The 23,983-nt window shown below is 45.0% G+C and overlaps 2 protein-coding genes across 10 annotated transcripts in view; both read right to left on the bottom strand.

The window, feature by feature from the left end:
* Positions 1–1,342: 1,342 nt before the first annotated feature.
* CACFD1 (calcium channel flower domain containing 1) lies at positions 1,343–14,587 on the bottom strand. Its single transcript, XM_083485603.1, has 5 exons — positions 14,291–14,587; positions 9,984–10,056; positions 6,621–6,746; positions 5,111–5,218; positions 1,343–4,985 (listed from the first exon to the last, which is right to left on the bottom strand). The coding sequence occupies exons 1-5, from the start codon at positions 14,424–14,426 to the stop codon at positions 4,889–4,891; spliced, it is 540 nt and encodes a 179-aa protein (XP_083341729.1). The 5' UTR covers positions 14,427–14,587; the 3' UTR covers positions 1,343–4,888.
* A 2,247-nt stretch (positions 14,588–16,834) lies between these two features.
* Positions 16,835–23,983, bottom strand: part of ADAMTS13 (ADAM metallopeptidase with thrombospondin type 1 motif 13) — a 45,894-nt gene continuing 38,745 nt past the window's right edge. For 7 of the 9 annotated variants that reach the window (XM_083485495.1, XM_083485494.1, XM_083485496.1 and 4 more), the window contains 6 exons: positions 23,561–23,765; positions 22,294–22,630; positions 21,470–21,616; positions 20,370–20,546; positions 18,999–19,183; positions 16,835–17,364 (listed from right to left, as the gene is read on the bottom strand). In XM_083485495.1, coding sequence (XP_083341621.1) covers positions 17,212–17,364; positions 18,999–19,183; positions 20,370–20,546; positions 21,470–21,616; positions 22,294–22,630; positions 23,561–23,765 — 1,204 coding nt within the window. In that variant the 3' untranslated portion in view covers positions 16,835–17,211. Of the gene's footprint in view, positions 18,102–18,301; positions 19,184–20,369; positions 20,569–21,469; positions 21,617–22,293; positions 22,631–23,560; positions 23,766–23,983 lie in introns of all 9 variants that reach the window. The other 2 variants (XR_014521519.1, XR_014521520.1) reach the window with 2 other exon arrangements.

Genomic DNA, 23,983 nt, shown 5'->3' with positions numbered 1-23,983 from the left:
CAAAATATTGGCTAGAGGCACCATTTGTCATTTCCCCATGTGCTCAGCGTGGGTCTAGCAGGTTACCTGACAATCACCACACCTATTTTCCTGGTTCATGAGAGACAATGGAAATGGAAAAGAACACTACATTGCTATGGGCCCCAGTCCATTAGATGTTTAGCCAATAGCATTTAAGAAGTCTGTCAAGGACCCAAATCCCACTGGCAGAAATAAACAGGGGTTTCTTTTCATATCATGGAGAGCAAAGTCAGAAAAGCCATCTGCTCAGAAAACTGCAGTGAGAGGCACAGCTGCAGGAACCAGTTGAAAAAGTTGGCAGCCCCAACGACCACACCATGGAATCCAACGCCAAGCATCAGAATGCATTATGTGCATTAACCATAGGCAGCTTTAGCTTTTTAAACTGCATATTGGTTTCATACTACTTCTAAGGAGAAGAGGAAGCCCCAACTATTAATTGAACTAGATGGAGAATGTTTATGTATTTAAAATGTCAGCAAATGGCATTGCATTCTGTTCTTGTATTTGCAGCCCAAGCACACATATGCATATATTTGCTTTAATAGTGCCATATTTCAAATAATGAATAATTGTTTGGCAAAGAAGAGAGCGCAAGAGGGGAACGGAGAAAAGGGGGAGGGCTTTATGGACTAGGTCAGTGGTGTCCAAACTTTTTTCAAAGAGTGCCAGATTTGATGAAGTGAAGGGCCATGAGGGCTGACCAAAGTTGTCAACCTTTTTTCAGGATTGAAGTTGTTGAGGGTTTTTTAGGATTTTACCCCAGGAAATAAATTGCCACAGGGGCAGGATTAAACCGACCGGCGGGCCAGATTAGGCACCCGAAATTGACTTTGGACATGCCTGGACTAGGTTAAGCTCAACAACTACAGAAGAAGTAGGAGCTTTTCAGTAGCACCAAGACTCTGCACAACCCTCATAGCTGGATGCCTCCCCCTCACTTTTGGTCTTTTGAACATTCATCATCCATGTCAGCATACTTTCAAGCTATCTTCTGGAATCGTGATGGTTAGAACTTGGGGTGATTAAAAAGAAAAGCTATGCAAAGCACCCAATTCTGTACTGGGGAACTTTCAGAAAAAGTGAAACGCGTGCAATTTTCATGAGCTAGGAAGTAGCTCCTCTAAGTCTGAAATAGCTCTGAAAAGATCAAAAGGGTCAGAAGCTCTTTAATCCACAGGAATCAGCTCTATAGAATGTATCCTGCTTTTTCTGTTTCCAGAGTACATTCTTTAGCAGCAGGAAGCACATACATACACAAACACACACACATTCCACTGTAGTAAGTAGCTTTTGAAACTGAATAACTTATTACCAGAGGTAGAATGGTCTTTTTATTCACTGCATACACAAAAAGAGGATCAGTGACAGGCAGGTTCAGTAAACTGGTGGTTGTCAAGGATTCTACACAGAATAAAAACTGGTTTACTCAGATCAACCCTTTCCCCGTAGACCAGTGATGCAAGCCAGCAGTCTCAGCTTCACAGAAGTGGCCCATCCCATTTTGCCAACTGAGGAGAAACGGGAAGGTGCGCCCTTGCATCAGCACCCCCTCAAAGCCTCACTTACTGGAGTTGTATGGTGACTTCTGGCGAAATCTCCCTGGAAGCCACAGCTGCACAATCCCAGCACTAACCCATGGGATTCCACTGCCTAAACTGGGCTGCTTCATTTGCCTCATGGGCCCTAAAGCTTCACATCCTTGAAAAGGAGGAGGCCATCTGCTCATGGTTGCTTATCCTGTAGGCCAGAGATAACCAGCCAGTTGCCTTCCAGAATCTTACTTCCAGAATCCCTGGCCATTGGCCATGTTGGCAGGGGCTGATGGGAATTGTAGTCCATGAACATCTAGGGGACATACTCTACACAAAACCCTCCCCTAGTGCATCATATAATTCACGAGACAGGCGTAAGGACTTCTTCACACAGAACGTAGTTGAGCTATGGATTTTACTCCAGAGAGTTGTTCCGTGAGGGGCACCAAGCAAAGATGGCTTTAAAATGGGTTAGGACAAATTTGTGAAGGGTAATAAGGCTACTGGCCACAGCCGCTATGTTGTTGTTGTTGTTGTTAATTGAATTTATATACCACCCTATACCTGCAGCTCTCAAGGTGGTTTACATCCTGCCTCTAAGTGCCAGTTACTGGGAATCACAAGTGAGGAGAGTGCTGTTGTGCTTGGGTCTGTCTTATGAGCTTCCCACAGGCACCTGGTTGTTCACTATAAGACCAGGATGCTGACATAGATGGGCCTTTGGTCTGATCCAGCACAGCTCTTGCTGAGGCCCCTTAACAGCAGGGGTGGAGAACCTCAGGTTCAGGGGCCAGCTGTGGCCCTCCAGACCTCTCTAGCCGGCCTTCAGAAAGCTCCCCAAGCCACAACCTTCAGCAGCCCTGCATCACATCCTCAGGTGGTTTTGCCAGGCTGAAATGTGTCCCAGGGTCCTGAAGGTGCCTCTTGCTTGCTTGCCAGGATGGAGGAAAGTAAGGCGTGTGTGAGTGTGTGCTGAAACTCGTCTACTGTACAAATGTTACACCTGTCATTTGGCCCACTTTTGCCTCTGGTATGTGGCCCCTGAAGGTTGTCAAAAAGGGAATGTGGCCCTCGGGCTGACCAGGGTTCTGTGCCCCTGCACTAGGGTGCATACACAGTCTTTCAAACAATAGCTTTTCATTCCGCCATTAATTACAAGATAAATTAATTTCAGAAGGGACCCTAGAATTAAATTATTGCATTTCCATCTGCTTGAAAGATAGTGTTGGTGAATACAAGTGGTATGTTTGTTGCATGCTAAAAAAAAAAAAAAACCTGAAGGGAAAAATCAGACAATACTGTGCAATACGCATCCTAGAAACAAGAAAATATTATCCGTTATACAGCACAGTAAAAGAAAAAGAAATTCTTACAATGTAGAATCCAGAGTCTCCAATAATTATTCACAAAAATTAACTACGCCTGAGAAGAGACTGCCTTATTCTTTTATGCTCCTTCAAAATGGCAGTGATCCAGCTTTGTTCAATCTTCAGAGACAGGGTGAGGTTTTTGACAAAGGTCCCTTCCTCTGAAACCTTATCTTTCAACAAGAAACGGGAATCTCTAGCAAAGCATTTCCTCCTAAAGGAAGCCTATAATACCATCACTTCTTGTTGATAATGCATTTGAAAATACTGACCCTTAGCGGTGGGACACAACACTGCATCTGGCAAGTAAGATTCTCACACGCCCTTCTATCAACTACATCTATAGACTTAATTAATTCTTCACACTATTTCTGTGCCCTACTCAGTTCCCAACTAGCCCCATCTTCCTCTTCCTAAAAAGACAGTGACCTAACACTACTAGACAGAAATTGTTTCCCAGCAAATGAAAGCACCTGTCTCATGTTCTATACCCCAAGAGAACAGATCCCCCACCGGAACAGTTCAAGGAACTCCAAATAAATAATAATAATAATAATAATACATTTTTTATGCTTTCCAAAGCAAATTACAAGGAAAAGGAATAATAAATTAAATTTTAGCTAAAGGGTATAAATATGGAAAGTGGAATTATCAAGTAGTAAAACAGGTTAAACAGTAGCAAAGAAGATTGCAACTGCGTAGCATTTCAGGCAAGGAAGTTTTTTTTCCAGTTATAAAAAGAGATGACCAGAAACAAAACTGGCCAGCTGCTTGAACCATTTTACAGTATTGCATTATGGAACCTAAGATTTGTGCTTTTTACATGTACAAAAAATGCCTATAATTGCAGCTCAAGTGTTTTTTATGGGGGACGGGGAAGGGGCTTACTGAGGCCCTTAACATGAAATGCTTTGAGGTATTGTAAACCAATAATTCTCTCATGCCACCTCTGGCCATCTTTGCTGCAAAGTGAGAGCAACAGTTTTCTCAAGGAAGCAGGGGGTCCTTTGCTAGACTTTGGGATGCAACAGTGGCTGCCCTTTCCACCCTTGGAATCCAGGATCACTCCAAAAAGTTTCCTTTTCCCCCACAGCAAAAGCTAGTCCTCCCCCCGCTCCCACTGCTGAAGAATCCTAAAAGGAAAAATACCAAATGCAAACAAACTAAGGGTTTTCAAGTAATTTCTCTCCTTAAGAAAATGCATCTCACAAATCAACACACAGTTTGCTCAGTTCTTAAATTACTAAAGAAACGTCAGTTCTAAAATTACTAAAGAAATGGGTCTAAAAATTCATCGGGGGAATAATTCTCTGCAATGCAGAGGTGGGAAAACAAGACTCTAAAGTAGGAAGACAGCAAGGTCCATCAAGCCCCCAAAGTTTGTAACTCTAAGAGAGAACACCAAATCAGAGACTGGGTTGGTGGCTAAAATATTAAACGCTGAGATCCTAGAATTCATTTGGTACCACATTTTCCAGCTCCCAAAATAGCTTCCCCATCACCCCAAATGTCAAAATAAAATCAAGGCCCAGAATGTAGCTTCTGATGATCTCAGAAGTACCGTATTGAGCTGCTAAAACTGTATCAAAAGGCTGTTGCAACACAGGCGACTAAGAGTCCACCACAGTGATGTGACAAATGGGGCTTGTTCACCCTATTTGGTTCCACACCAACCTGAGAAAGGAGCAGGGTGGGAGAAGGGAGGACCCCACATTAAATCCTGCCCCCTTAAACTGCAGCATATAAGATTCACAGTGTTGCATAAATGTGTTTTTGTTTTTTAAAAAATGTTCTGGGGACAAAGGAGAAGGTATGTTTTCATTCTGCACTCTCCGGCTTGAAATTAGAAGTTTTGAAAGAGTTTCACAGCACAGGATTCCAAGGCCAGTTTCTAAGGCTGGAGTGAATTCCCAAGCTTTGCTTTTCAATGAGATGGGAATGACTGGCCTCAAAAGAATGGCGATGTCACACAGCCTGTGGTTCGACACTTCCTGTCACCCCTTCTTCGTTTGTTTGCTTCCGTTGCAACTGCTGCATCCTTGCGTACGTGATGGCGTCTCCCCTACAAAAGGCAAAAGACAGCATAGGAGCTTGGAGTGAGTGGTGGTTTTGACAGGCACAGCACCCAAGACAGACCAGCAATCCACTGGCTGAAACAGGGAGGGAGGGAAATCTCTTCTCTCTTACTTTTTGCCTAATGCTGAAAGTCCATAGAGCACTCCGGTCGCAAAGGCAATGGCATTGCCTAATAAAGTTGTCAGAGTCAGGCTCAGTATAACTGGGAATATCGCCATCCTGGGGGGAAAGAGAGGAAATTTGTGAAGTTAAGGCAGTGTTGTGCTGCAATCCACTTCAACACAGGATGCCTAGCAAAACAAGGACCCAAATGTGGATCAACAGTTTGCTGGTACAGGATTTTGTGATCTCAGATTTTTCGCTTCCAAATGGTCACTGAAATGACCTACTGAAGTGAATGAACCCAGGTTAGGCATACCCATGAATTACAATGCGTTTTAATCACACAACCAGATTTAGGGTACATACAAACCAGATATTGGAAAGGGGTCTGTGGAGAGGGAAAACATACCCAGCTTCAAGAACCAAAGGCATTCAAGGGGGAAAAGTTTAGAACAATTTGTATTTTAAACATACTGGGTGATATCCAACAGGTCAGTGTCAGAATAGACTCATTGAAAGTTACTGGACAAATGACTGAACAGGTCTACTCCAAATATGAGATACTGCCCATTAACAACTTTTCTAGGAAGCATACGCCAGGCAACACTCATTAACTTAAAAAAATAATAATTAAAAGATTTTGGCCACATCTGCACCATGCATTTAAAGCTTTATTAGATAAGTTTTAAACAGTCATGGCTTCCCCTCAGAAAAAGAATCCTGAGAATTGTAGTTAGCTGAGAATGTTTAGGAAACCCCCATTCCCCTCACAGAACTACAATTCCCAGAGTTCTTTAATTATCAACCCCTCTTCCCAGGGTGTAAGCCAGCCTTCACCAGGCCTCTTCTTCCTTAACTGTTACTTGAGGGCAGCCATTCCACCCCAGGAAGCCAGGCTCATTTCATCAGCTTTACTTGAGGCCCAGCTTCATCAGGCACCTCCTGACCCTATACAGGACCAGATGGTTAATACAGGACCAACTGTCTAGAAATCTGTGCTTGTGTTTTTTGTTTTCCTCTACCCTCCTTGTCCTTTACCCCTTGTGTGTCATGTGGGTTCTTGTTAGATTGTAAGCTTGTGGGTAGGGACTGTCTTGTTTTGTTTGTACTGCAAGCTGCTCTAGGAACCTTTTTGGCTGAAGAGTAGGATACAAATGCTTTTTAAATATATATATATATAAATGAACTCTAGGACAGCTCAGTTGGTAGAGCATGAGACTTTTAACTTCAGGGTTGTGGGTTTGAGCCCCATGTTGGATAAAAGATCCCTGCATTGCAGGGGTTTGAACTAGATGGTTCTCATGGTCCCTTCCAACTCTACAATCCTATGATTCTGTGATTCTTCTCACTAGTCATCGTCACCTTCCAAACCACAAAGAGTATGCTTTGTTGTGTTTATCATGGATTTGTTATGCCAGAACACTTTAATTGTGCAAACCTAGAGCTCTGGTATGCACTTGAATCCCTCTGGCACAATACTGGTAATCCAGAGACACTCCCAACCCCAAGACACACTTACCCGCAGTAGAAGGCACCTTTCTGCCATGGGCGCAGTTTGTCTGCCCTTGCTGACACAGCGTTTGCAAACTCGATGAACTGGCAGCAGAAGGGGGCCTCGCACAGGAAAAGGACGAAGGCATTCAACCTTTGGGGCAAGAAGTCACACTCAAAACCAGAGAGAACCCACCCCATCCATAATGAAAGGGCCCATCTGGTGAACGCATGCATTTTTTGCTGGATCAGGCCAATGGCCCATCTAGTCCAGCATCCTGTTCTCACAGTGGCCAACCAGTTGCCCCAACTGGAAACCCACAAGCAGAAGCCAAGGACAAGAGCTGTCTCTTCTCCTGTGGCATTGCAAAGAAGCATTGCTGCTTTGAACTGCGGAGGCAGGGTAGAGCCATCATAGTTTAGAAATCATGGATAGCCTTCTCCTCCATGAATTTACCTAATCTTTTCTTAAAGGCATCTTAAAGTTGGTGGCCATCACTACCTCCTGTGGGAGCAAGTTCTTCTCTACACTGAGAGAAGAAGTCCACCCTTTCATCTGTCCTAAATGATTTGACTTTCAGCCATGTTGGATGACCATGAGTTCTAACATTATAAGAGAGGGATTTAAACTTTTTTCTACCCACTTTCTTCATGCCATTCATAATTTTATGAACTTCTACTATGTCAACTCTTGCTTGCCTTTTCTCAAAAGTACTAGACACCACAGCCAGTGAAACTCTTAGGCTGCTTTAGGTTCTAAGCTTTTATAACCTTACTGGGGCCAGAGGGCTATTTAGCTAGTACAGTTCGTACCTTGGTTCTCGAACAGAATGCCTTCCGGAATTCCGTTCAACTCACAGAACCGTTCGAAAACCAAGGCATGGCTTCCGATTGGCTGTAGGAGCGTCCTGCAGCCAATCAGAGGCTGCGGAAGCTGCACCGGACTTTCAGCTTCCGAAACTCGTTTGAAAACTGGAACACTCACTTTTGGGTTTCAATCGTTCGGGAATCGTATTGTTTGGGAGCCAAGGCATTTGAGATCCACTGGAATTGGAATGGGCAAATCTGCCAGTTTTGGTTTCTCTCAATTTCTCATTTTTCTGATTTTAAGTTCAGTTCTCTATGTTTCTACACATGTGCAATATTTTCTTTTGTAAAAAAAAAAGTCCACATGAAAAATCACCCCCAAACTTTTTCCTATGTGCACATTTTGTTATGAATTTTTGCCTATTATTATTCATTTCTCTACTGCTTTATACTCTTAATTAAAAAATCTCAAAGCAGCTTAGAACCAACATTGAAACATCAGATAAAACAATCCAGAATAAAACATTACTAAAGAAATTCAAGTATACATTCAAACAATGATATTTAACAGGAAACTAAAATATTATCTTAAAGATTTCAAAACCGAACATTGCAAAAGAAGCCAACTACAGAATGCCCATTTAATGCAGCAATGTTAACAAACAAATTATCTTAAAGATTTCAAAAGAAAACATTAATAATGTCAAATATAAAATGCACATTTAAAACAGCACTAGCAAGAGAATAAAAAATTACCTTAAGCATAGAACATATCTGCTGCTGTTGCTGCCAATCCTGCCATTGGTGGTTCATAGCAGGTAGCGGCTGTGGAAGCTCAGGCTCAGTGACCTGGGTCTGGACTAAGAGACAGCCAAGACGGCAATTTCCCCATATACAGTGGTACCTCGGGTTACATACGCTTCAGGTTACATACGCTTCAGGTTACAGACTCCGCTAACCCAGAAATAGTACCTCGGGTTAAGAACTTTGCTTCAGGATGAGAACAGAAATTGTGCTCCGGCGGCATGGTGGCAGCGAGAGGCCCTATTAGCTAAAGTGGTGCTTCAAGTTAAGAACAGTTTCAGGTTAAGAACCGACCTCCGGAACGAATTAAGTACTTAACCTGAGGTACCACTGTATAAAGCATTTTTATATGTTACTTTCACTGATCTATGTACTGATAGGCAGATTTTACCTTTGTCTATGCAAATGTGGACACATGAGCTGGCTGGAGAACTGCACTGCAAAATCCAGAGAAGCACAAATTTCAATATTTGGCTGTGTTTCAGTTCTCGTTGTTTCCGAAAGTGTGGGTGTGGTTGGTGTGCCTTTAAATGCAGCCGACCCTCCAGGTACGGTGATTGTTAGCTTGGTCTGACTCAGTTATGCTTTCTTGGGTTCTGTGCTTTATTTTACTTCTAGTTTTAAGTGTTTTAAATTTTGTAGTGTTTTAAAAGTTTTCCAGTTTGTACTGCATTGTTGTTTTAAATCTTCCACCTTGCTTGCCCTGGGGCATTTACTTAGAAAAGTGGCTTTAAAACATTTTCAATTAAAATTGAATAGAATAAACTGGCAGCAGCTCTCTGGGATTTAAGAGCAAGAGACTTCCCAGCCATACCTAGAGATGTTGGGAATTGGACCTGGGACCTTCTGCATGCAAAGCAGATGCTCTAGCACTGAGCTATGGCTCTTTCCCTAGAAATAAGGTAAGATTCTAGTCCTCATGGTTCTGAACAAACAGCCAGTTGACACATGGAATTGCCTAGTACTCAGTAAGACCCCATGTCCGTCTAGCTCAGAACTGTCTACATTGATTGACAGTGGCTCTCCAGAGTATCAGACATTCCCAGCCCCACCTGGAGATGCCAGGGATTAAGCCTTGCTCTACCAGTAAGCTGTGGCCCTCTCCCAAAGCTACTCTCAACGGTTTTCTATTTTCGGTGCCACAGGGACTCAGCTGCAAATACAGCCATACCTCATGTTATGTTTGCTTCAGGTTGAGCGTTTTCAGGTTGCGTCCTGTGGCGACCCGGAAGTACTGGAAAGGGTTACTTCCAGGTTTCGCCACTCGCGCATGCACAGGTGTGTAAAATGACGTCACACGCATGCGCAGAAGCGGTGAATCGAGACCCGCGCACATGCAGACACACAGGTGCAGATTGCGTTCTGCTCATTTTGCAAACGGGCCTCTGGAACGGATCCCGTTCGCAACCAGAGGTACCACTGTATAACGTTTTAAGTGTATTTTAAGTGTATTAAACAAATGTGGCACTAGGTGACACTGGTGAGCTAATGGCAAATTCCATATATACTTTACTACTTTTTTTTAATTAAAAAAAAAAGCACTTTCACAGTGTTTTTTATACCTGTGTAGATTCAGCCTGGGGGGGGGGGGGGTTGGAACTAGCAGGGAGGCCAGAGACTGTGCTGAGTGGGCAGTGCAATGGCCACACATCCCACCAGGACAAATCATTCATTGCCTGCCTCTGAATTTGCAACAGACTTTCATCTCAGCTGGTGTTGACTTGCAGAACCCCAGTACTCGAAACAAATAGTCACCGCAAAGGAAGTCAAGTTTACTTACATCATCCAAACGCCAGCTGCGATGTTGAGAGGGTGGATGGTCACACAGTTAAAGAGGCCAGCAAAGGCACACGCTGAATGGACAAAGCAGGTAGAAAATGTTAAGATCAGCCCTGGTGGGTCAGTGCATCCTGTTCTCACAATTACTGACCTGATTCCTCTGGGAGGCTCCCAAGAAGGTCTTGAGTGCAGCAGCACACTCTGTCTACTTGCATTTCCCAGCAACTGGTCTGTCTACACTGGTATATACTGGGGTGTATGAGGTGTTAGGGGAGGGGCAGTACCTCTGGCAGGGGAAATAACATGCTACTTCTGGGGTAGCTTGTCCACCTCCCCCCCCCTCCAGCTCTCACCTGTGGCTCCTAGAAGTTGCCAGCATGTGACAGTGGCCACAACCCAGGAGCAGATTCAACTGGCCAGCTAAACCTGGTGAAGGTAGCTGATGGGTCTCAAACCCTTGGTGAGTCAGGGACTTCCCCTGCATGTGAAGACAGGCTCTGGTGGATTGAGTGGATCAGACCAATACTGGGTCCAATAGTCAAGAAGGCGTTTTGCATTCATGTTGTAGAGAGAAGTGAGGGGCAGATGGGGCTCATCAACCTAGGAGAGCCAGTGTGGTGTAGTGGTTAAGAGCAGTAGACTCGTAATCTAGAGAACTGGGTTCGTGTCTCCGCTCTTCCACATGCAGCTACTGGGTGACCTTGGGGTAGTCACACTTCTCTGAAGTCTCTCAGCCTCACTCACCTCACAGTTTGTTGTGGGGGAGGAAGGAGATTGTTAGCCGCTTTGAGTCTCCTTCGGGTAGTGATAAAGTGGGATAACAAATCCAAACTCTTCTAGGAAGTTAGCCCATCTAGCTGAAGAAAAACTCTGATCCTAAACCTCCACTGTCTTGTGGGATATCTTCAGGGGGGCGGGGAAGGCTAAGGAGTAAATCCTACACAAATTTGGAGTCCCTAAGATGGATGGATGGCACCTCGCAGTCCTCCTTCCAGCAAATCCTGCAGCCAAGCTGGTGCCAAACATATTGCTCTGCTTTCTTCTGGACCACATCGGCAAGGCTGAGAGGCTTGTAGTCTGGGCAACCCGGGACCCCCAAATACTGCCCAGGCTTGCACATCACAGAAGGTCACAGCAGTTTGACTTCACTCCAAGAGGCACACTAACAATGGTATTCATTGCTTCCAGCAGTGGAGGTAGAACATCGGGATCCATATCCTTGTCCTCCACGATTTTGTCTACAAATCTTCTTTTAAAGCCATCCAGGTTGGTTGTCATCACTACATCTTGTGGGAGTGAGTTCCACAGTTCAACCATGGATTGTGAGAAATGAAGCTGCAACATGACATCACATGATGAAGATCACAAAATTTTGTGGCTATTCTGAGGACAGGTTCTGACACCGAGGGCTAGTCACCTGCCTAAGGTTACGCTCCGCCTTCATAGCAGAGGAAAAACTTTGATGTGATTCTCCTGGACGTAACCAGACTGGGTTCCGAGAGCTTTGAAAACTGGACGTTTGTTCTCTACAAACTCTGACAATGTTTCCAAAACTAATTTTTGTAGGGTTTTTTTGGGGGGTGGGGTGGGAGAATTGAGTGCATCTGTGTTCTTTGTGCCATTATTTCTTGTCAACTCAGCTCTGCTGGCCCTTGTTTTTTCATGAGCAGTGTCGCATAATACTGGGATTAAGTTACCTGCTGACGACTGCGAAAGGGGTCTGATGCTGTATCGGATGCAGAGAACCTTGCTGCAAGTTTAATGAGGACCAAATCCCAGGTGGTTCCAAGGCTTATTTTCGGACTGTTCAGGGCATAGTTGCTTTTTTGTGTGGGTGGGGAGGGGCAGGGGGAAGTGCTGCCTTTAAAAGCAGCCAAAGGTCTGAGAATTTTAGCAGGTGAAACTTTCCCTAACAAGTGGGGAGGAGAAGCAGAGAGTGGAACCCAGCCAAATTCTATTATAGCCAGCCAGCTCGCCCATGAAGCAAGGAGAATAGTGGCTGGGACAATGAATGTGAATTTTTGTACAGTAGGCCAGATTCTACAGCCTCACACACCCCTCTCTAACCTCCATGTAGACATGTAGGAAGCATTATCAGAGTTCAAGGGAAAAAACTCTCCTCGATATTTGTTTGAAGGGGACCCTGTGTGTGCTGCAGTTTCAGCACCCAGCCTCCGCCAGAGTGCTTGGCCTCTTTCTGAAGTTGCACATGAATCGTGCCTGTGATGTCGGGCCCCCTCAATCTTGGGGGCCACCTGGTGCCTCGGCTCAAGGAGGGGTCAACACTTGGCTGGTGAGGGATGTTGCATGAAGAGAGAGCCAAGGAACAGAAAGAGTGGCTTGGGGGTGAGGAATACCAGCTTGACGAAAGATTACTCAACAAGTTTAAACATAGGGAGCAAAGTACAGCAGGAGCAAAGTTCAACCCCACTATCAGGTGTGCCCTAAACCATGAGTAAGAAATCACATCACAGAGAAGCAACTGGGAACAGGTATCCAGGGCTGGGTGCAGCAAGGGAGAAGTTCTTTCAAGTCGTAAGCAAGTGTCTCAGGCACTGTCCCCAACTTAATCAGCCTTTGCAAAACGCTTTTTAAAGACACTGACTTCTACAAAAGTAAACTCTGCTTAGAAATGCAAACATACCAGAGAACGAGCAAATGGGCTCTGCAACAAAATGGTACAGCACAGAGTGCTCCTGTACCCAGTTGGCTGGGCAGCCATGCCCTCCATTCCACTCTTGAATGAAGAGAGGGTGCACTTTTTGCAAAGAGTTTCATTCTATCTATCTGCTTTTATTTATTTGAATGTTTTCAGACCACCTTTTAGAGCAACACTCTTGCAAGGAAGGCAGCTTACGGCAAACACAAAATGCAATATTACATTTCGATTAAAAACAAAAACAAATCAAGAACCAGTCAAACCAGGTCCCTTAACTAACCCACAGGCTAGCAAAGGGCCATTGTAGTGAATGAAAACAAACTTAATATTAGAAAAAAGCCAGCAACAACACAAAACTAAAACAAAAGTTTCAGGCCAGTTGTCCTATTAAATCTTTCAAGGAAAAAGATCCTGGAAATGTGTGGTTTTTATATAAAAAGTCCAGCTGCACTGATGGCAGACATATGCAAATAACTTGAAAGGGTGTGTCACAAGCATGGAGTCACCACCAATAAGGTCCCAGTTCTCATGCCCCTGCCTCACAGAGCTACAATTCCAGTGTGGTTTAATAGTTGATCCCTCTTCACAGGGAACTCAGGGAACTGTAGCTCTGTGAAGGGAATAGGAGGTCATCTAACAACTCTCAGCACCCTTAGCAAACTACAGTTCCCATGATTCTTTGTGGGAAGCCATGGTTGTTTAAAGTGGTATGTTATTGCTTTAAATGTGTAGTGCAGATGTGACCTGAGTCAACATCGGCTGGCCCTGATAAGATAGTGGAGCCTCCATGGTCGGAAGCAGATTACCCACTGAATATCAGATCCGGAGGTGAAGAATATGGAATGGCTAATATCATTATACCCTTCTTACTGGTTTCCTGGTGGCATCTGGCTGGCCAGGGTTTTGGACTGGTTGGACCTTTGATCTGATTCGGTCATGGAGTTCTTATGAATCAGGAGGGTGGGGGACATTTAGGCACAAGCAGAGACTGGGTGGCTGTCCCCCACATGACAGCACTGTAGACTGAGACATGAGAGAGACAACTGGCTGAGCTTGGACTAGTTGTTGCCTCCCAGCCTCAACTACCTCACAGGGTTGTTGCGAGGATAAAATGGGGAGGGGGAGAGCCTTGAGCTCCTTTGAGAAAAGGTGGGATATTAATATATATATTTTTAAAAAATCAATGAAGTGACTCTGAGTAACTCAATCAAACACCAAAATGCAATGCAGAAATACAAACATTTGCTAATGCAAAATAGGCACTACCCTGTTGCACTTTTGATCTGTTTTGCATATTGCACACCCTGATGTAGGTATTTATTTACCTACTAACTATATTTAAACGAAGGCAGTAAAGAGGTTAGTCCTCTTGACAGCTCACAACAGAAGAGTGACAAAACATGTTTTTATATATATATAAAAAACACCCACCCCAAAAACATGTGTACAAAAAGTTTGCAGTGCTATTCCCCTGCCCCCTACAGGAGAGAAAATTAAAGCAAAAATCCCCAAAGACACAAAATCAGCCAGTGGGTGCAAAGCAAGCCCCCAGCATAGGAGGCAAATTGGATCTTGGGACTTTGCTCTGGAGGTGCGGGGATAGGGGAATCACTAGAGGAAAAAACTGTGGGGTGGGAGGAAATACTCACAGATGCCCCCAATGATGCCAGCCAGTCTGCATAACCACTTGTACCACCAGGTCATCCCATCATCATCATCGGTGGAAGACGGGGTAGCAGCAGCAGTAGCTGCATCTGACTGAGGCTGCTCTTCATGGGAATTCATCCTGCCTTTGGGTATGTGTGTTAAAACGACAGGTAAATCCACCTTTCTCCTCTGCTGCTTGCCACTGTAATTTCTCCCCCGCCCCCAGCACTGGGCAGGATCCTAGTCCTCAGCGCATCGCTGTACACCCACTGCCCACCCACTGTCCCTTTAAAAGCAGCTCCAGCTGACAATGGAGACAGCCCCGCCCACCCCAACCAGCTGCCCCCCCAAGCGTCTCCCTTTGTATTGCATTCTGGGTCCCCTCCTCCTCTGCAAGAGGATGAAGTGGGAGGGGCTGTCTACATCTCTCATCCATAGACTTAAGGAGGGAAAAGTAGACTGACCTTTGTTTGTTAAGGGCTGCAACTCCCTTGTTAATTTTGAAGCCACGTAATAAAACTGCCTCCAAGTGTTCCTATTTTCCAGGGGTGTCCTTGATTTAAAGAAGCTGCCCCAATTTCTGACTTGATTCCGGAATGTCCCACTTTTCCTTAGGATGTCCGTGTTTTCATTGGAGAAATGTTGGAGGGTATGGAGTTATCTGACCCCCAAGTCGTCTGAAGGCAATCCTGTATAGGGGTGGTTTTTCTTTCATTTTTTGGTAAATGTTTAATGTTTTATTATGTTTATATCTACAGTGGTACCTCGGGTTACATATGCTTCAGGTTACATACGCTTCAGGTTACAAACTCTGCTAACCCAGAAATAGTGCTTCAGGTTAAGAACTTTGCTTCAGGATGAGAACAGAAATCGTGCTCGGGCGGCGCGGCAGCAGCGGGAGGCCCCATTAGCTAAAGTGGTGCTTAATCCGAGGTACCACTGTATATATTGGAAGCTGCCCAGAGTGGCTGGGGCGACCCAGTCAGATGTATGGAGTATGTTCCTACAGTGTTGGAGGGTATGCTATAGGAAACTGGTAGCTGAGAGATCTCACACCCCCTTTAAAAAAAAGGAAAAGAAAGGGGGAGGAATAGCAGCAAATACATAACAATGTTTATGCTCTTTCTAAGATGTGATGCTGAATTTTCATGTGAAGTTGAATTTTGAAACATGTTAAAATCTTGCTTCCCAGTGCAAATGGAAGGAGATGCTAGTGCAGTGTGATGGTTAGAGCAGAGCTTTCCAAACTGTGTGTCACAACACCTTAGTGTGTCGGCTGCAGTGTGTAAGTGTGTCACGCGAATGCTCCCGCCACGCTCCTCTAGGGGCTGGAAAGGTTTAACCTCTGGTTTGCTAGTAAAAATGAATTACTGTGTCACGAAATGATGCATTTCTAAAAAGTGTGTCACCAACATGAAAAGCTTGGAAAGCTCTGGGTTAGAGTGCTGAACTAGGATATGGAAGTTTTCAAATACCCATTCAGCCATGAAGCTCACTGGGTGACTTTTGGGGCAGTTAATTCTCTCAACCTAACCTCTACCTCACAGGCTGGTTGTAAGCAATGCTTTTTTCCCAGGGGGTACTCAAGGGTACCTGCACCTCTTTTTCTAGATAAAAAGGACTGGTTGTGAGGATAATGGAAAAAAGAGAACTATTTACACCACCTCACATGGGTACAGCCAGACTTTATGTTGGGGGGGGGCAGAACCAAGTCGTTTGCAATGCAATGGGTCAGTTAGTTAAGCATTTTTATTTGTTTACTTGGTTTAGGGGGCAGCGACCCCCCCCCCCCCCCGCTACACCCATGCCACCTCAGTTTTAAGAATATTTTTTAGACAGTCTCACTAATCCGCTTCCCAGGGACCACCGGACACACTTTGTTCAGAAGGAGTGTTGGGAGTAAAGCAACTCTTGCAATAAGTTGCAGCATTATCAAACTATTTATTCCTGCACTCTGCTGTGTACACACACACTCTCAAGGCTGTTGCCACTGCTAGTGTTGCTCACTACTCCCTCCTACCGCCTGCCTGCCCCTCCACCCTCTCACAGCTCCTGTCTCTCTCCATCCCTGCATCCTTCAATTCTTACTGTTTAAAACCACCATTTTAAAACTTCCTTTCTCTTCTGCTCCCTTCCCCCACCCTGACCAGGCAAATCCAGAAGTGTGATCCAGCACTACAAATCCTCCGATGGGAGCTGTATGATGACAGCTTTTGATTTTTAAGTATATAGGAAAATATATACCAAACTCCAACACTATTTGCCTCACATTCAAGAGTTGGAAAACCTGCATTTGCAACTGAGTCTACACATCCTCCAGCGTGCCATGGCCAAGCCTGTATGTGCAGTGAGTGTAGATGCATAACACACACAACTGCAAACATATTTGAACACACTGCATTTTTCAATATACTGTATACACCTCATCTATAAATCACAGGCATTTGGAATAATAATTTCTAGGTAAAGGACAGCAGAGATTGGCCAACTCAGGCTTACATGATAAAGTACACAGGTGCAGGGATTGTTAATTTCAGGCTAATAACTTTTCAGGTTCACACCATATAAAGACTTTATTGGCAGATCTCCAAGAGGTATGTGTATGTTGACTTTAGCACATGAGAGGAGCAGGACTAACCCTGCTCGAAAACAACAGCAGCAGCATTTGAAGGAAAAATCATTGAATCGGTGGAGATCCCCACCTGAGACAGTGGCAGAGCCAGGGTGAGTTCAGGCATGAGAAGCCCCTCCCTTCCACAGCAATGGGAACAGGTGCAAAAAGAGAAGGGTTCCTGCAACCTCTAAGAGTTTTTTAGACGATATCATATTCATCCCTCTTACAAGACAAACTGTGTTTACTAACTCCCCCTGGCTATATAACCCTTGGATGAACAGTTGCACTTGAAATAACTTGAGGCTGTGCTTATTTGGGTAAAGTTACCCAGTATTCTGCTTGGAAACCGACGCTGGCAAAGTCTTTGCTGAATTCAATTTCGGCCCTGCTCCCAACTGACTCCCAGTAGAATGGCTGGTTTCCATGGAAAACTGCGGTCTTCAAGGCATTGACGTCTCGGATCTGAAGAATGGAAGTCAGGTCAGCCAAAGACCCAGAAACGTGACATCCACAACAGTTAAACTATGCTTTGCAGTGCAGAGTTAAACCATGGAACTCACTCCCAAAGTAGGCAGTGATGGCCATCAACTTGAGCAACATTAGAAGAGAAGCAGACAAATTTAATGGAAGAGAGGGCTATCAATGGCTACTAGCCATGTTGCCTATGCTCTAACTCCACAGTTGGAGGCAGCAATGCTTCTGAACATCATTTGCTGGAAACCACAGGAGGGGAGAGTGCTCTTGTGCTCGGGTTCTGTTTTCGGGTTTCCCACAGATACCTGGTTGGTCACTGTGAGAACAGGATGCTGGACTAGGTGGGCCATTGGCCTGATACAACAGGCTTTCTTTATGTTCTTATGTTCACAGTGCCTAAGGATTCCTTCATTTCTCCAGTTTTACTTTACGTTCATTTTGATTTGTGCTTATGATGGTATCAGGAGGGTTATACACGACCACACTTTTGCACCTGCAGATGTTTTCGCGGCGGACTTACTGCTCCATTTCCAGTCAGCACATGTCCCATAAAATTCCTGCTGAAATCATGTAACTTTTCACACCACAAACGTTCTGGTTTATTTATTTATTTTGTCCTACATTTGTTGCATTGGTGGTGGGTTTATCCTGGACTGTTCACACATTCTTCTGCTTTATTGGTTGTTCTGCAATGCTTCCCCAAAATGGAACCACACTATTACTACCTGGAGGGTAGTAGATAGGTAGCCGTGTTGGTCTGCCATAGTCAAAATAAAAAATTCCTTCCAGTAGCACCTTAAAGACCAACTAAGTTAGTTCTTGGTATGAGCTTTCGTGTGCATGCACACTTCTTCAGATACAGTGTATCTGAAGAAGTGTGCATGCACACGAAAGCTCATACCAAGAACTAACTTAGTTGGTCTACCTGGAGGGATAACTCTTCTGCTACAGGGCAACAAATGCGGGATAAAAAATAAACCAGAACATTTGTGGTGTGGAAAGTTACATGATTTCAGAAAGAAAAACAACAACAACCCAAACCTAGTATGGATTCTGGAGGGGTCCCAAGAGTGGCTCTTCCACCATAAATGTCCAGGGTAGAAGCAGCATTTTAATGGAAAAGGAGCAGAGATGGCGGGAGAAAGAAAAAGCAGAAGACAACAACAAAATCTGATTGCATGTTAGAAAATAGCCTCCTGTACAAAGGTAACATTTGCACTCATTGCTCCACACACTTTTGCCTCTGGCTCTGCTCACCATGGGTAAATGGCTCCCAGAAAGTTGTCCAGGAAGGAATGCAACCAATAGGTCAGTGGCGGACTTTCGTAATATGTCGCCCTGAGTGAGAACAAAATCTGGCTTGCCCTTCCCACCTCCCATATTTTTTATTTTCACAATAATTCATTTTGGTACAGTGGATCTTCTCAGTAGGTACCCATATGAATATAGGTTGTTGTTGTTGTTTTGCACTCCCTTGGCTCAGCCCCCTGTGCGGAAGGAACCACCCACACCGCTGTAAATTGAGTGCTGATCAGGTTCCCCACCCTTGTGTCTGATTAATGTTTTGCTTTTATTCTCCTAGTGTGTGACACCTGGACCCTTACTCTGTGCAGTTTTCTCACCGAGATGTAACTGGAGTGTGTTTGGTTGGAGTCAGCTGTTGGGTCCACATATGCAGCGTGAATGGCAATGCGATGCCTTGGAGCCACGTCAACAAATGTCCTGCAAGCCCCTTGTTGTTCCCAGCCTGCCAAAGGCATAGGGGTCACTATTCTCCCACTGGGACCGAACAACTGCACGTCACAATCTGTGGTTAAGGAAATGGATGCAGAAGAGAGCAATGAGTCCAGGAGTTTGTGATAGAGTTTTACTTGTGCTTTAAAACTTTAAAAATGTTTTTGAAAGAGAATGCCTAGCTGCCCTGGAAAAATGAAAGCAACCCAGGAACTCTCCTAGACCAGGGGTCAGCAGACTTTTTCAGCAGGGGGCCAGTCCACAGTCCCTCAGACCTTGTGGGGGGCCGGACTATATTTTTTTGTGGGGAAATAAATGAACGACTTCCTATGCCCCACAAATAACCCAGAGATGCATTTTAAATAAAAGCACACATTCTAGTCATGTAAAAACAACAGGCAGGCCCCACAAATAACCCAGAGATGCATTTTAAATAAAAGGACACATTCTACTCATGTAAAAACACACTGATTCCTGGACTGTCCGCGGGCCAGATTTAGAAGGCGATTGGGCCAGATCCAGTCCCCAGGCCTTAGTTTGCCTACCCATGTCCTAGACTATCCCTTCCCAAATGCCTCACTCTGTGAAAGGACCCGCTTTCCCTTCCTCAGAGCAAGGCAGAGACAAAGTAGCAGTGAAAACAGACTGTAGTTGCATTACAAGAAAAAAACATTAAAAGCAAGGGAAGTGGTAGGCTTCCATGGGTGAGTGCACTGCCCAGTGGTGCGCCCGACCCCTAACACAAGTGCCTGGCCAGGGTGGCCCGTGCACCAACCTATTTTTACACTCTGAAAAAGACACCAGAGGATCCAGCCACAGACCTCATGTCTCTCATGGAGACCTAAGCCCTTCTTAAAAAGGTAAAGGGAACCCTGACCATTAAATCCAGTCGTGACCGACTCTGGGGTTGCAGCGCTCATCTTGCTTTATTGGCCAAGGGAGTCAGTGTTTGTCCACAGACAGCTTCCGGGTCATGTGGCCAGCATGAGTAAGCCGCTTTTGGCGAACCAGAGCAGCGCACGGAAACGCCACTTACCTTCCCGCCGGAGCGGTACCTATTTATCTACTTGCACTTTGATGTGCTAGGTTGGCAGAAGCTGGGACCAAGCAATGGGAGCTCACCCCGTTGCGGGGATTCGAACCGCTGACCTTCTGATCGGCAAGCCCTAGGCTCTGTGGTTTAACCCACAGCGCCACCCTTAAGCCCTTCTCCCTTTTTCACTTCCAGTGGAGCCAGCTCAGTATGCAACCAAACCTACCTTGATGGTATTTCTTAGCTGCCACTTTGCTGCTGTACCAAAGGGAAACTCCATTCCCAGGACCCAGGCGGCGCTGTCTCACCACCAGTGTGTTGGTCCTGGTGTTTATGGTGGAATGCACCAGCTTCTTACAGCCTGTCCGCCACATCATCCGTGTAGAAAACAACATCACGTCACCTGGAGCAAAAGACAAGGGATGCTGGGGAACATGTAAGACTGATCATCCACAACCATTTTATAAAAAAATGAGATTGTCTGCTGATAGTAGGGAAGGGCAATTAATTCTGTCCATTTTGGTTCCTCTCAGTTCCTAATTTTTCCAGTTTTGTGTTCACTGCATTTCTGCATCAGTGCATAATTTTTAAAAAGGTCCTCATGAACATTTAGCTGCTATTTCTTATAATCTGCTATTTTATCTTTATATGCATATGCTTGTTTGTAATCTTAATTGTAAAAATATTTATAAACCACTATTCATTTTTTTAAAACTGCTATACATGAAACAATACAATAGAAACCCGGTATAAAGTTAACATCAGAATCGGCTAACTATTCTAGAAATATGTTTTCTTAATCATCTGTATAAGTCTGACAGAATAGAAAATTTTCCAGCAAGTGCTGAAGCACAAGGTGCCTGCTGAATCTCTATTGGCAGAATATTCCACAATTTTGCTTAATACATGTATATTTTGGCACAGCACCTTTCCCTAATGAAATCCATTTTTGTATGCCATTTTCACTAATATATACATTTATTTATATGTGCACTTCACCCAAAAGCATGTTTCCCTGCACACATTACTTGAGGCTGGAGAACTGCAAAACAGATTTTGAAGGAGGGCTGTGCTTCAGGTCATGCATTGTTTCAGAAAATGTGAATTATTATAGGTTTGTCTTTCAATGCAAAAATTCAGTTGGATTTCTCTCTCATCCTGAGCTGTCGGGGACATACATAACTATGCAGGCAGCTGTAATCTCAATTCAGGCCACAGAATAGTGTGGAGAAGCTATTTCAGCCTAGCATCTCCTGGTTGAGTTAAGATTTGAACTGGTGGCTTCCCAGGTCTCATGTCCTCCAATGCTATGAACCAAACACTCACCTGCACTGCAGTTCAGGGAGCTCTCCAGCACTTGGACCCTTAGGACCTCTCCTAAGGGGCGGCCAATGGCAACAATGCAGTCGCTGGCTTGCACACCAGTCATGTTGATGAACCCAGTGGAATTTAGGAACAGCTGCCCACAGGGACCTGCAAAGGAAGAAAGGCAGCAATGCTTCTGAATGCCATTCCTATTAGTGTATCTGATCAGCAATTGTGAGAAGAGGACTAGCTGGCCCCTTGGACTGATCAGGTAGGCTCTTCTTATGTTCTTAAGAGGGCATAGCTCAGTACCAGAGAACCAGCTTCTCTTACGTTGAAGTCATTATGTCATGCCCTGCAACAGCCATTTTATGAATTTATTATTATTAAATTATTACCTGCCTTTCTCCTGCAGGTCCCAAGGTGGGTTACAACAATTTGGAATTTATTACTAAGAACACTTAGCAATCATAGGTACACTGTGGGTCCAAAACCACACACAACTCAGGTGTCAACGGCCAGGGTAAAAAAGTACATCTGTACAGCTTTCTCTGGAAGCAGTATAGTTAAGAAGCCAGATGGACCTCTGTGGAGAGGGAATTCCAAAACTTAGGGGCTGCCACAGAGAATGCTCTCTTCCAGGCAACCACCACCCCTGAACTTTTGAAGGCTTTTCTGATATTAACACCCAAGAGAGTCCGTAGGGAAAGAGGTGGTCTCTCAAATATGCCCCACCAATTGCACTTCCTCACAAATGTACTTCCTGGCCTAAAAGGGGTTGGCAGCCCCTGTTAAAAGGCGAAGTCTAGTGATAATCACACGTAAGTAAATACAAGCTGCGCAACTGTACTCATCAGCATCCCACAGTATATCCTCAAATCGTTTCATGGAAGGAGCTAGTCCATCAGGCTGTGGAAGGTCCAAAGCTCTATGGTGTGGCTTTTCAGGGCCAATGGTCACTGCAGCCATCAGTTGCTCTGTAGGAGGCGGCAAAGTCCTGAGATCTGTCCTGGAGACCGGACCTGCTGTGGCCTGTTCAAGGCAGGGAGCGACGGAGCAACTTTGCAGCATCACAGGCTTAGGGGAGTGCATGCAAAAGGTGGGGTTCACCCATGCCCCAGTTTCGGGATTGATGCAGAAATCCTGTCGTGTCTGAATACCATTCCCACAAGAGGCAGAACACTGGAGGGAGAAACCCAGAAGCTATTTTTAAATGCACAGTAAGTATTCACAGATGAGAGGAGTCCTGGAATAATATGGGCAGGAAACACTTTTATGCATCACCCCCAACTTTCCCATCATTGGCTTATGACACTTCTATGCTGCCTTTTCCTCTGAGACCACAAGGCAGTACAGATGGCTTTCCCTGTTTTGTGTGAGAAGGGTGGGCTGGGAAAGAATGACTCTCACAAGGGTGGCATTTGGGATTTGAAGCTAGGCTGATCTAGCTCTAGTCGAAGAGTCTAACCCAGGGCTCCCCAAAACCAGTTTGGGCTGGAGGTCACATCTAGAAATCTAAGAAAACTGTGGTGGGCACCACAAAATGCCCATTTCACAGAAGAAAAGCTGGTGATACTGAATCTCCCTCTCTAAACAAGCAAAACACTTAACCACTTTCCCAAAAAACAAAGACTAACAAAAAAGCAGGCAATGCCCACAGAACAAGTCCTCAAAGTAAAAAATAATAACGAGAGGGGCAGGGGGCCTTGGCAAATGCCAAGGGGGGTTCTTGAGAGCAACCCAGCTCTGTCCTAATTCCAACACATCTCTGAATGTATTGAAGCCTGAACCAGGGGTGGGGAACCATTTTTAGCCTGAGAGCCACATTCCCTTCTAGACAGCCTTCTGAAGGCCACATTCCATGTTGGGGCCAGAGGCATAAGTAGGAGGAGCAATGGATGGAAATTTTGCAGACTCACCCCACCCTGTCTCCATCTTCCATCCAAGCAAGAGGCATTATCAGATTTCAGGGACACATTCTAGCCAAGTAAAAGCACTTGAGATGTGAAGCAAGGCCAATGGGGTGTGTGGCCTGGGAAGAGTTTTGCTGGCCAGATAGAGAGGCCAGGTGACCCCAAGGCTTTAGTTCCCACCCCTGACTGAAAGGTTTACCTGTGTCCATTTGGTGACCCTCCATTCATAAGGGCAGACCCGGATCACACAAGGCACACTGAAGGGGGGCTTCTCTGCTTCTCGGCACTGGCTCTTAGCCAGCTCAATCTCTTGTCCCCCAGAAAGCTGCATGCAAGTCACCAACTGGGTGGCTACCCCAAGTCCACAGGAGGAGGAACACGGACCCATTCTAGTCACTTTCCACCTTCTCAGAGAGAGAGAAAAGAGTTGATCAGTGAGTCAAGTGAACACACACAACTGCCCTCCGCACCATCCCCAGATTTTAACAGGGCCTTCCTATCATTCCACTTTGCACAAAACATTTGGGAATATCAGATTATCTATATCTATCTATACTGCTCTTCATAAATACAGCCCATAGCAATTTACACACCACATTCAAATTCAATCTAAAACATCAAG

Source organism: Podarcis liolepis, assembly GCF_965112155.1.
Source record: "Podarcis liolepis genome assembly, chromosome: Z".
NCBI lineage: Eukaryota > Metazoa > Chordata > Lepidosauria > Squamata > Lacertidae > Podarcis > Podarcis liolepis.
The sequence above is the reverse complement of the archived record's forward strand: the minus strand, read 5'-3'. Positions and strand labels throughout refer to the sequence as shown.

What these genes read in the sequence shown, in the direction of transcription:
- CACFD1 (XM_083485603.1), bottom strand. Translation starts at nt 14,426, where the DNA reads ATGAATTCCCATGAAGAGCAGCCTCAGTCAGATGCAGCTACTGCTGCT. An exon ending in TGGCATCATTGGGGGCATCT is followed by an intron (nt 10,057 to 14,290) that starts GTGAGTATTTCC and finishes TTGTCCATTCAG; the next exon opens with CGTGTGCCTTTGCTGGCCTC. An exon ending in AAAGGTGCCTTCTACTGCGG is followed by an intron (nt 5,219 to 6,620) that starts GTAAGTGTGTCT and finishes CTTTCCCCCCAG; the next exon opens with GATGGCGATATTCCCAGTTA.